The sequence below is a fragment of the Balaenoptera musculus genome, chromosome 18 (assembly GCF_009873245.2).
Source record: "Balaenoptera musculus isolate JJ_BM4_2016_0621 chromosome 18, mBalMus1.pri.v3, whole genome shotgun sequence".
Lineage (NCBI taxonomy): Eukaryota > Metazoa > Chordata > Mammalia > Artiodactyla > Balaenopteridae > Balaenoptera > Balaenoptera musculus.
In genome coordinates this window covers 71,011,107-71,023,825 of record NC_045802.1, presented here as the reverse complement: position 1 = coordinate 71,023,825, position 12,719 = coordinate 71,011,107, and the positions used below count along the sequence as shown (strand labels likewise).

Here is a 12,719-nt window from a genome sequence, read left to right as displayed (position 1 = left end):
GCTCTCAGCCCCCAGCGCTTTCTACTACCTTGCGCTAAAGCCTCCGATGAGGAGGGAGCAGCTCCGCATCTGGGGCAAATCCTCGATGCCATTAACCCTGGATCCACAAGGTACCCTTAAAGACGTGTACGGCTGGATCAGACCTTCTTCGTCAAGATTCAGTTCCAAAAGCTCTTAGGAATACACCCTAGACTGCAGCAAGGCAGCACCTGTCTGGCTACAGTGGCCCTGCTTTTGCGTTTCTCCAGGCGATGAAAAGGTGGGGTGATGATGTTTCATGGTCTCCTTCCACTTTGCTCTGCAAAACCAGGATGGCAGCGCCCAGGGCGGCTGCTCTCCCCACCCCACCCCGCCCCGCCCCGGGGAACTAAGCTGAAATGCCGGTGTTCTTTCCGGCCCAGCAGATGCTAAGGCGATAAGCTGCACCTTGCAGAGGCTCTGGGCGAGTCAGACCCGGAGGAGCGCTCAGTCCAGGCCAGCTCTCTCCTCCCTGGCGGTTCCGGGATGGATGCGTGTCTGCGCTCAGGACAGCAGCCCCAGTCCCTGGACGAGGCACCGAGACCCCCGGATGAGGAGGGTCTACAGACAGACGGCAGCAGCGGACCCCCGGGAGGTAACCTCCTTCCTCAGCTCCACATCTTCTCCCCTCTTTTCCTGGGGATGGCGTTTTGCAGTGAACCTCAGGCACAAGAATATCCATTTCCTTTTAACCCTAGATGTTTTTCTTATCATGATGCTTAGTAGAAAAATGCCTTTATGCAAGCAGAAGCATGACACTAAAGGTAACCCCTATGTTTTTATTATTTACCTATCAAAGACCAAAACTTTGTTTTATCCAAATCTGAGAGAGTTAGATTTTTGTAACAAGAACTTTTAAAAAAGAAATGGAATCTACATTCCTTCCTGCTTTTCGCCAAAATGTATTCCTGGCAGCTGTGTCCTTCGGTGGATCAGTGTAAAGTCAAGTGTACTTTCCCATTATGACAACAGAACCCTTTAGTGTTGCTTTTCTGGGCAGGGAATCAGTAGTAAATAAATAACAGACATAACAAATAATGTCATAAGAGCCAAGATATAACATTCAAAACATTTACAGTCAACAGTGAAAAATTATGTCCCAACTCTGTAAAACCAGGATGGTATTCATTTTTACTAAACTGTTTACATAAAAATGCAACTCTGCCTATCCTGAAAATCTGATGTCTCTAAAACTGTCAGACGAGCATAGATGCAATAATTGAAAATCATGCGCAATCAACATAAATTTCTTTTATCTTTGTAGCATGGAAAATGGTCTTATGGAGAATATTTATATGCCCATGTTTCTTTACAATGTTGATCCAGAAAGTACAACCATTAGCTTATGATCTGTCATCTTGTGAAAGGATGAGCCACTTAAAATCAGCACATAGACTTTTCCTACAGTCTTGAGAGAAAAGTTAGCCTTCAGCCGGTTATTTGTGGGAGGAGGGGAGGAAGGAACTGTCTGGGTGACATCGAGGGGACGGAAGCTGGCAGGAGGTGCCCTGGGTCCCTGACGGTCTGGCTGCTCCAGTGATGACAGGCTCAGAGGTAAAGAGGGCACCCGGTACCCACTCCTCATACCAGATGGCCTGTACCAGCGCCTGCATTTCAGGACTTCTGCGAGCTGACTGTTAAACATGGCCATTGTTAAAATTTAAGTCATATAAACGTACAATGAAATGGATTATGTAAAAGGTAAAGGAATATGAAAAAACTTGGGTAATAAATACTCACGTCTCATCAGGAACTATTTTCCTACATTTTACGATGACCTGTGCCCTTGAGGCTGTGGAGGGAGGTCGTATCCGTGTGGTAGAAATGCCTGTGATGCTGAGCTGCTTCACCTCTTTCCCAGGGATGGCCACTGTGGGAGCGTCGTCACCATGGTGACGGCCAAACCCTACACGTCAGTGCTTCCTCACCGCCCCCAGGCTGCTTGTTAAACGTTTCTGGGCACAAGATGGTCTGTTCCTCTGCCTTCTTATTTTCTCTGAAACAGAACTCAGAGTCAGCCTCTCAGCCTATGGGAGAAGCTGGGTCCTCTTTGTTGAGTGATAAATTTCAGGTTCATGTTTCTAGATGTTGGTAGTTTCCCTTGTAAGACATGGGTGAGGACCAAAGGTCCTCTCCTCTCCCCACAGCCTCTCCTGGGGCACATGACAGGGAAGGATGACATCTCAGGACTGACTTGGCCACTATTCATCAGCAGGTTCTTGCAAGCTCAGGGAAGTCCTGGGTTTCTGGAAGCTCGCCTTTGTGGTCAGGACAGAGAATTCTCCTTCCAGGAGATCAGAACCCACGGCCGAGAGCTGCAGGCGTCATTGTGCTAATTTACAAACTGGTCATTTGGCCCACACTGTGGTCAAAGACCATTTGGACACTTTTTTGTAAAATGCAACACAAATGAATCTCTGGAAGAACAACATGAAAAGAAGTACAAAGACATACACAATACAAGCTTTGGTTTTTCGTAATCAGATTCAACAGATATGGTCAAGTTGTTGTAAATGTTTCTAAGTGTTCACTGCACATTTCTGGACTCTTCTGGCTGTGACCCTGTTACAAAGCGTTTGCAGAGCCGTGGCACAGAACCGTCTAGTGCGGGTGGAAATCAGTGAAACCTGAACTCTGAGGGGTGGACCCCTGATTAGGCTTCTTCAAAGGCCCCCTACCCCTCACCCTGCACTCACCCTGCCCTCACCCTCCTCTACCTCCTTGAGTGTATGTTTCTGGTTAGAGACCTTCAGATGTGCACTGAGTGCTCCTTCCCGCTATTTCATCCCTGGTTACACGTCCGCAGGTAGAGCTCAGGCAGCCGAGGCTGGTCTCATGCAAGTTCCCCCCCCGACTCCTCGCTGCCCGTGCCTCTCACCGAGGGTCCCAGCAGCCCCCCGTCTTCTGCGCACGACCCCTCCGTGTGCTCAGCACCCTCATTCTGACCTTATTACTCGCTGTTCTTCTTACGCTGAAACCCCCTGCGAAACCTTTGACATTCTGGGCTTCCATGATGTCAGCCCCGATCAGGTGCTCCTTTCCGCTCATTTTATATGACATCTGAGAGCTGCCTGAGTGGGTCATGAGCGTAAAGGAGTATTTCAGGGAGAGTAATTTAATAGCTGGAGCTCATCTGACAACCTCCCCCAGGACTGCGGAGCTGGCTCGTCTTGGGGTGACCTGTACCTTTTGAGGAGCAGTTGTAGAAGGACTTAAGGAACACGTTCCAGCCAACACGCGGGCATGTCGCATCACTTCAAGACCCAAAAATAGTCAGGTCCACGCTTGCCTCGGTCCTCCTTATGCAGATGGCTCATTCGTGCCATTCTGTCCGGTGGCCTAGCTTCCTCCTCTCACCAAAACAGAGGGAGGGACGGATCGACACCGCACTGTCTTCTCCTAAATCGAGGGAAGGGCCCAGGGCATCCTTGGGCATTTTGTCATATGATAAAAATGTCTCATAGAAATGTGAAGTCCCTGTCACCCCATATCATTCAGTTTGTGCTAGTTTGCAGCCGTTGTCACTGATAGCACTCGCCCCTCTGCTTCTGGAAGATTGCTCAGTCTCTTCCCATCTGACTAATTGTACCGAGTGTAGATTTGCACTGGATCAACAAATCATGAAACCGATTTAATTTTCTGTCCCACAGATTCTAACAAGATAGAACCATCGCCTCAAAGCCTCCAGAAATTTGTTCCTATGAATTACGCCAGCTACACCCAGGAGTACTATCAGTTTGCAGGCAAGAAGATTGTCATTCAAGAATCGATCGAGAGTTACGGAGCAGTGGTGTGGCCAGGGGTGAGGGAGCTGTCACACTGGGGTGTCGGGGATCCTGGGGATGAGAACAGCGATTTTGTACAACTGTGGTGCCTTGGACGACTTGCCACGTGCTCTAACGTCCTGTGCTTCTCAAACTGAGGGTCCATGGATGCCCCCCCAGGGCTGTTGCTGGTGTACCTAGATGCTGCAGAAACACGGCATCTTTCCTAAACACAACGATTTTCCTCTATGCCATGTTTCTTGAAACATTATTTTTTCACATTAACATAAACTTGAGTATATTGGGAAGTAGGATGAAAAATCCATATGAATTGTTAAAAAATCAGAAGAAAAGTCTGTAGAGTTTAGATTTCGTAGCGGCCACCTTTGGGCCTCTCCCACAGACCATCGGGTATCCACTCGCCTTTTACATTGTGGCTAGTCCAGTGGAGACGCTTAGGAAATGGTGCTTCATCTCATGCTCTCCCTGCAACAGTCCCCAGAGGATGGAGCTGAAACAGGGGCAAACACTGAATTCAGAGCCAGAAAACCTGCTCTGTTCTGGCTGAGTGCACTGTTTCCCCTGGCGGGGCGTGGTGCAGAATCAGGCTGGGACGACGGACCTCGGAGGCCAGCGCCTTCGTTCTTTCCACTGCAGAGGTTCTCAGCCTGTGCTTAGAGAGGCTGCAGGTCAGAACTGCTCCACTGTTAGCTTAGATGGGAATCCTTCTGGGTTCTTGTTAAATGCAGACTCTGATCCAGGAGGTCGGGCTGGGGGAGGTGGACCGGGGCTGCATTTCTGACCCACTCCCGGGCGACGCAGACCTGCTGGTCCACTGCGTGGCTGTGATCAGAGGTTCCTTGGAGCGCCCTTTGCAGTCTGGGTACCAGCGATGGGGGAGATGGAGGGGGGGAGCAGGGGAGGGACAGCCAAGGGCTCCAGGCTCTTAGAGCTCCCCCCTCACTGACCCCAGCCAAGGAAGCTCGATTTTTTCCCCTTATGCTTAATATAAGTATGATTTCCTTCAGCTAAATGTTTTTCTTTGGCTTAACAAGTTTGAAACCACCAAGCGACTCCACAGCTTTGTACTATAGTTGGCAAACAGACACCCAGAGCTGGGTGATCAGAAATCAGGAGTGGAAAAAGACGATTTGTCCACTGGACTGTTTTATTCTTAATAAGGCCTCAGCCTTCCGTGCACCAAACCCTGGCCCTTCTTGGGACCTCAGTTTCCTGAAGGCTGCAGAAGAAGGATCTGTATCGTGTGGGGAAGCACCCTTTCCTTGTGTGACTTCAAGAGCAGCTGTGAGAGATGACTTTTCGGAGTTTGCTAATAGGACTAAGAAGTGGGGGAGTGTTTGCTGAAAGGTGTAGCTGTTCCTGAGGGAAGATCCGTCCCCAGATGGCACCCACCGGGCCAGCCTGTCACAGGGCAGGGCCCTTCGGGAAGGACGCCTACAGCCACCCCTTCAGGAACTCCTCAGAGCACACGTCTTGGTGGCTCTGGGTGACACTCTTCCAAATATTGAAACCCCACACAGTGAATAATGCTCCTTTCTCCTCAAGAACCAAAGAAGGCCTCTCCTCAAAACTGCCGCCCCCAGCTGCAGAGCTCCTTGCCACGGCTGGATGCTGGTGCCACCTCGCACCTGTGCCATCCCGCCTGTCCCCCCCCACCACTCATCCTCCAGCGCCCAGGGCCCCTTGACGCCCCTCACCTCCCTACCGTGCCATTGGGAATTGGTTTCCGTCCTCCCCCCACCCCCGTCCCTGGCCCCCGACTCCCTTGAGAGGAGCCTAGGAGGAAAGGGAGGGACCCAGGGGCTTGGGGCTGCCACCAACCCTGGCGCAGGCCACTGTGAGCGCGGCATGTCTTGCCCCCTAGAGCAGCCTGGGCCCCAGACGGAAAGTGAGTCATAAGGAGCCCAGAGCGTCTGCAGGAAGACAAGGGCTAGAAGTGTGTGCAAACGAGAGCGTTCACGTTGCCTTTTCAGCGCAGGATTCGCACTCCCAGCTCCGGCAACACCCTCGCGCCTACAGTACCTCTCCCCAGTCTCCCCCGTCCGCGACATCACCAACCGACGCCCATTGGCTCACACGGGAAGGGACCTTGATCTTCTGTATAGAAATCGATCTAAATTTATTCATTTTTTTTTTTTTTACTGTGTAAAGGATGTAACCTCCTTGCTGCTACCCCCCAAAGTGTGGTCCGTGGCTTGTTAGAAACGCAGCCTTGAGCCCCGTCAGCCCCACTACACGTGGCCGGGCGTCTTTCACCAGGCCCCCGGTGACCTGCCTGTGCGCTAGAGTTTGGGAAGCACTGCCCGGCCAGTCGAGTGTTTCTTAGATGAACTGCTTTAAAAGAAAAATTCCTACGCAGTTGCTCAGTGCAGCAGGCAAAGTCCAGAGCAACCTGAACGTCGGTGGAGTCAGGAGGCAGGGGATGGCGCCGCTCACAGCACAAGTCTTACAGCAGGTGGAGGCCTGACACGACTTAAGCAGAGCGAGGGCTTGCTACCCTGCAGCCCCTCGTCTCCTGGTTCTGGAAGAGCCGAGCTGACCTTCCTGTTCCTGGAGGCTGGTCAAGAGTCTTCTGGTACAGGCGCTTTCACAAGTCTGTGTCTCTCGTTCCTCTGAAGGATGTTACAGCCTTCATATTCCAGAGGTCAAAACACGCCGTTGCACGTATATTTTGATTCTTGTGAGCCTCCAGTAAGCTGAAACTGTTAACATGTCTTTGAGTATTTAACTTGCGGTGGGGAACAGGGTCCCCGGTTTCCAGTGTCCAGGTGACAACTGTGAATGTTTTTCAGGCCATGGCTTTGTGCCAGTATTTGGAGGAACACGCAGAGGAACTCAGTCTCCAAGGTGCTAAGACGCTCGAAATCGGTGCTGGACCAGGCCTCGTTTCCATCGTGGCCAGTATTCTAGGTTTGTCTGTCTATTCTCGGCCTTGTTTCAAAAGATGGTTGCGGTGACAACAGTGATAATAACCACTTACAACTGTGGGACGGGCTGTGGTTTAGGTGCTTGGCCATGATGGCGCTCCCTGAATCTGCCCAGATGTCCAGGCTAGAAGGACTACTGTTATCCCCAGAGATAAGATAACTGTGCCTTAGAGGCTAACTCGTCCAATCCATTGATTGTTACCACGTGAGAAAGTTGAAATTCTGAAGGTGTGACTCTTGAATTCCTGTTGTAAACAGCTATGTTATGCTGTCTCCTGCTTTTCAGTGCAACTATTATCAACTAATGTTTTGGAAAAAAACAAAAAATAAGTGAGTCAATCCAAGGTGAAGGCAGATTTATACCCAAAATGCCAGTTGTGAGTCCTGGGAGCTGGGCAAGAGGCGGATATGTCTGGCCTACTTCAGCCTACACTATTACAGGTCTTCTTCTATCAAAACCAATCTGGAATTATGATTTTGTGAACCTTTATCGCTAGCATTAAAATGCCTAAAAATTAATTTAATGCATTTAGTAGGGGGAAGAGTCATTCAAAATAGATCATCCCTTAGGAAAGAAAACTAGGTGCTGACACCTCACGTTAAGAGAAAACCAAAATCTTCAGATAAAGACAGTTTGGGAAGGAAAACCATTATAAATGATGACAGTAATCAAACGCTAAGAATCCTGGTATGTTTAATTATTTCGAAATCTCTCAAAACTGCACTGCCGTTTAACTTAGTTTCTTAAAAGACGGGAATGTTATTCTATTTCAATGGTTCTTAACCAAAGGTGATTTTTGCCCCATGAAGGACATTTGGCAGTCTCGGGGGACATTTTTCATGGGCACGACTTGGGGTTTGGGTGGGGAGGTGCTACTTGCATCTCGGGGATGGAGACCAGGGACCCTGCTAAACATCTTACAGGGCACAGGGCAGGCCCCCCCAGGAGAATTATCCAGCCCATATGTCCACAGGGCCAAGGTGAGAAGCCCAGTTCCATTTCCCCCCCTGAGAGCATGTGTACCCTGTGGCTGCCCAAGTGTTCCAGGTAATGCGTACAAGTTTCCTCTTTCTCTCTTAGGAGCTCAAGTCACAGCAACGGATTTGCCTGACGTCCTAGGGAACCTTCAATACAACCTTTCAAGGAACACACTAAACCATACAGCACATCTGCCTGAAGTGAAAGAGCTGGTGTGGGGAGAGGGCCTGGAACAGAACTTCCCCAAGTCCACGTGTTACTATGATTACTTGCTGGCTTCTGACGTGGTCTACCACCATTACTTCCTGGACAAGCTGCTCGCTACCATGGCATACCTTTGCCAGCCGGGAACCGTGTTGCTTTGGGCTAACAAGTTCAGGTTCACCACCGATTATGAATTTTTAGATAAATTCAAGCAGGTTTTTGACACAACACTCTTGGCTGAATTTCAAGAGTCATCAATCAAACTTTTTAAAGGAGTGCTAAAATGGGACTAAATTCAACAAGATGCCTTTCGAAACATTAGTGTGTCTTTTGAACAGTGTTAGAAATTTTATAAGATTGCAAAGGCAGTGCACGGAAACAACTTGTATAACTAGAATAAACATAATATTATAGCAACTCTCCAAAGCAACCAGTTTAGGATTATCTGCTTCATCTAAATATACACAAATAACATGAAAACATGAAAGTAGCTTTGTTGGCTTCCGAGAGTCTCAATTAAGTGTTTAATAAATTTTACACAAATAAATTAACAAGTGGATTTCCCCTCGTTATTTCTGCTGGAAAGCATGGTCTTAAACCTGTCAATATACTTTTGTCACTTGCTTTTTGAAAATGAGCTTGACAGGGTCAGTGTATCTTAATCTGAAGAGTCTACTTTGTACAGACTTTAACTGTAGCAAAGGGAGAGGGTAAAGAGTAATGGAAAACAGTTCTAGGCTTTACACTGATTAAAACTGAAAAATACGGAAACAGTGCTGGAATGAGAAAATGGATGTCATCTCATGGGGCCCACAACTAGTGCCGAGCACACACTCTGCACCATCCCTAGTGCTTCTCTCACAAGTTATTTATTTGTATCCAGCTCTTTCCGTTGTTTTCAGTGGTGTGGTGCAGACATTGGTCACCATTACCTGAAGTAGGAAAACTGTCCCGACTTTTAAAAGAATTTGAAAAAGAATAGATACATGTATAACTGAATCACTTTGCTGTACACCTGAAACTATCACAACACTGGCAATCAACTCTACTCCAGTATATAATAAAAAGTTAAAGAAAAAAAAAGAATCCACTTTATAATATAAAAAAAAATAAAAAAATAAAAATAAAAATAAAAAAAATAAATAAATAAAAATAAATAAATAAAGAACCATTTTGTCTCCTGTTATCAATCACACAGAAACGTCATAGTTTTGCCGGGGATGGCTTCTCCTGGAACGTTATGTGTCGGCATGGAGGCACAGAATAATCTAGCCTGAAAGCAGGGCTGACAAGGCAGCTTGGCGTCACCGCCCCAGATGCCGGTATCACCCACCACGGGTACCACTGATGGACCAACCTTTCTAGGAATCACTGTTCAAAGCAGACTTTGCCAGTCTGTGGCTGTCTCTCTAATTTCCACAGCAAACTTAATAATCTTCATTCTAAAATTTCATTATCTGAGAAAGACTTACACCCCACTGAAAGAGAGAAGTAGTAATTACGGATAGAAAAGTCCTTGTTGCAACAGAGAGCCGGATGTGGCGCATAGATTTAAAAAATAAAGAAAAAAATTTGCCTGTGAACTTTCACGATGTACTGCACGTCCTATTAAAAAGCGCCGTTATTCACCACCTCCCCCTGCAGACGTGTACCTCACTCGACTGCTTCTCACTACCAGTCAGGACTGTGAGAGTACGTCCAAAACCCACCATGAACTTAACTTCTCCTTCCACATTAAAAAATATAGCTAAAAGACCAAAACCCGAAGAATAAAGTGAGAAATTAGGGAACTCTGCAACAATGGTGATTTTCATGTAAAAATAAGTCATACTTGAAGGATACCAGAATTTATTGTATCTTGACATAACTCAGAAGGTAGTACTTCAAAATCAATCTATTACTAGGAAGTTTCTAACCTTAAAATTACACTAAAATTGGATACTAAAGGCATGTTCTAAAAAAAGGTGTGATTTCAGTGAAACTGGTAGAACTTTTTGTCAGTGAAAAAGCACCTCCGAAAATTCTCTCCTCCGTTAAAGTCATGAGAAAACTGACAAAAATTCTCAGAAGCACGTAGCAATCTTAACCAAAGGCATGTAGCAATAGGAAGCATGTTCACTCAGAACGGCTGAACCTCACTTAAGAGAGCAACGTGCTTTGTGATGTTTTCAATGGCCCTGTCCCCATCCCATCTCCTGCTCCACGGCAGCCTTGAAAACCAGCAGCCTGGCAATCCCTGGAGACTGTTCCCCAGAAAACACCACGGGCAAGGCCGTCTTTGACTGGACTCAGATCTCTCGCAGGCCGAGAAGCCTTTTCCCAGGGGTTTGTCTAGATGATTCCAGGCAACTGTACAATTTTGTGGCTGCCTTAGAGGATGGCTAACCGTTGGGACTAATTAAAAAGCTTAAAGGGAAATGCTGGGAAACGTCCAGAGGGGCTCAGAAAGCTGTCATATTCCTGGGTACCAGCCACGCACATCGCGGGGCTGAACGCATCCTCAGGGAAGACCTAGGAAGGACCCAAGTGCTCACCCCTGGCTGACCCTGAGGCTCTGTGCTGCAGGTAGTACTTACAGAGATACCAAACCCGGTTGTAAAACACGTTCTCTAATTAACATCCAGCCAGCAGCACGACCCTGGGGAGTCACCCTACCCCTTCTGAGCATCTCAATGCCCTGACTGGATTGAACCTGTGTATGTGCGAACCTGTACACGTGTAGGTGAAAGTATGTGTTTGTCAGAGAACATACATGCGGTTGCTCACGGGTGGACTTTAGACTCTAGATGGCTCAGAAACTGTGCAAAATGTCTGCACGCATATTTGCAGCACTTTTTCATAAAGGGTCTAACGTCTTCATCAGATAAAGGAGTCAATTACTCAAAAAACAGTTACGAATGACTAAGACCAGATCTCTGGTAGGCCTTTTACAGTAGTAAATTCTAAGGGAAGATTTAAAAACCATACACACACAAACACATTTGCTATAAGACAGTAGAGGCCTTTTAATATTGTCTACGTGTGTTTATTTTACGGAGGAAGGATGAAAGAAGTATAGTAGCCAGAGAGATAAAAATAAAAAATTAAACCTACACAAAAGTTAATCACATAATAAGATTCGGAAATATATTCAAATAATTGCAAGCCTATAAGAAACATTATAAATTATTTCATGTTGAATTTTTTGTCTATGGATTTAATATATTATTCATTTCTGTTCTAACCCCAAATTTTATTTATGAAAAATTAAGACCAACTTTAAGAAGCTTCAATATTCACTTTTATTATTTATAAAAAAATTACGGTATGAGAGTGCATATGGTGTACTGCAATCTTGGGTTTGCACATTTATTCACGTGTTTACATTATTTCAACTTTAATATAAACATACCATAAATGTATCTTTACAATACCTGATACAGATTTAAGCTGTCTGGCACTTATACATGTATTATTAGCTCATTCTGATGCTCTGCACGTCAAGGTGTTAAAAGTGATCGGCCTGAAATAACTCCAAGATGAAGACTGACTGAAGCAGTTATGCTCCAGCGTCCGCCACGCATTTATTTGTGCCGGTTTTATTTTCTCCCCTTAATTGAATGTAAACGTTTGCCAAAAAAAAAAAAAAAAAAAAAAAAAAAAAAAAAATCTGGAAATGAAGTTCTGTTACTTTTTAGTCTAATAAATAATTTTAGCTACGCTTAATGTAGCTTTTTTAAGGCCTTCATACAATTGAAAAAAATTAAAGTCGCGCATGTTAAAACCCTGTTCATTTATAAAATAAAAAATAGAATTTTATAGGTTTGCAGTTAAAAGTTACTGTTGAAAACCTCTCATGCATGTAACAGCTGCAACCCAACTGAAAGTCCTTGGTGCTGGCAGCCAGGGCACAGCCCACTGCCAGCAATGTGAGGCATTAAGAACACACCATGATGTCAGAGGTCTAGATTTACATGTATTAAGCCACACACCAGCAAATTCTCTGATAAATACACATCATTTTAATAATCAGCATTTGATAGCAGATGAAAACATGCATTAGACTAAAAATGCCACAAATTTGTTTTTATATCCATTCACTATAAAACTTTCTTTTTTAAAATTTAAAGTCTTGGTTCCTATTCTAGAATACAGAGTAATCAGGAGGATACATGATGGGGAGCCAGTTTTCAGTAAAAGACGCACAATGGGTCCATCCAAGCAGCTTCATCAGCTATAATAAAACACACACAATTATTAAAGAACAGATGTTTCAAACTCAGCATTTAGGGTAAATTCTGTATTAAATATTTAGTAATAATAAAGACGTAGCAGGTAGAACTTTCCTTCCATCAACTCACCCACCAACCTTCCTTCCTACCAACCAGCCTATTGTGGTGATTACCATCATCCCTGCCAACCCTCCTGCTCTCCCTCCCTTCTGTCCTCCTTTCTTCCTATTGACTTGACGTGACTTGCTCCTTTCCTTCCAACCACCCTAGTTTCCTTTCCCTCATTCTTTCTGAGTGCCTACGGTAGTCAAACACTGTTCTAGGCATTAGGAAGAAGCACTGAACAAACTCACTTCCCACTTTCAGGAAACTTAAGTTCTATTCAGGAAAGCCAAATAGAAAGTCAGCAAGCTAATGAACAGATAACAAATGAGTAAATAATAAGAAATGTATCAGGTATATAGTAAAAATAAAACTTGCTATAATACAGACTGGGAAGTGAGATGGTCAAGAAAGGGATCTCTGAGGAGGTGACACTTAAGCTGAAATCTGAATGACAAGAAGAAACCTACTCTGTGAAAATCTGGGGAAGAGC

General features: G+C 45.8%; 2 protein-coding genes across 4 annotated transcripts in view; one reads left to right on the top strand and one right to left on the bottom strand.

Moving 5' to 3' along the window:
- Positions 1-460: 460 nt before the first annotated feature.
- METTL21C (methyltransferase like 21C) lies at positions 461-8,206 on the top strand. The gene is made up of 4 exons (XM_036831772.1): positions 461-613; positions 3,669-3,820; positions 6,596-6,713; positions 7,812-8,206. The coding sequence occupies exons 1-4, from the start codon at positions 505-507 to the stop codon at positions 8,204-8,206; spliced, it is 774 nt and encodes a 257-aa protein (XP_036687667.1). The 5' UTR covers positions 461-504.
- Positions 8,207-11,176: 2,970 nt separating this feature from the next.
- Positions 11,177-12,719, bottom strand: part of TPP2 (tripeptidyl peptidase 2) — a 67,762-nt gene continuing 66,219 nt past the window's right edge. For all 3 annotated transcript variants that reach the window (XR_005017182.1, XM_036831431.1, XM_036831430.1), the window contains one exon: positions 11,177-12,126. Coding sequence is in view for 2 of the 3 variants with exons in the window: in XM_036831431.1 (XP_036687326.1) it covers positions 12,037-12,126 (90 nt within the window). In the remaining variant the exon portion in view is untranslated. The remainder of the gene's footprint in view (positions 12,127-12,719) is intronic.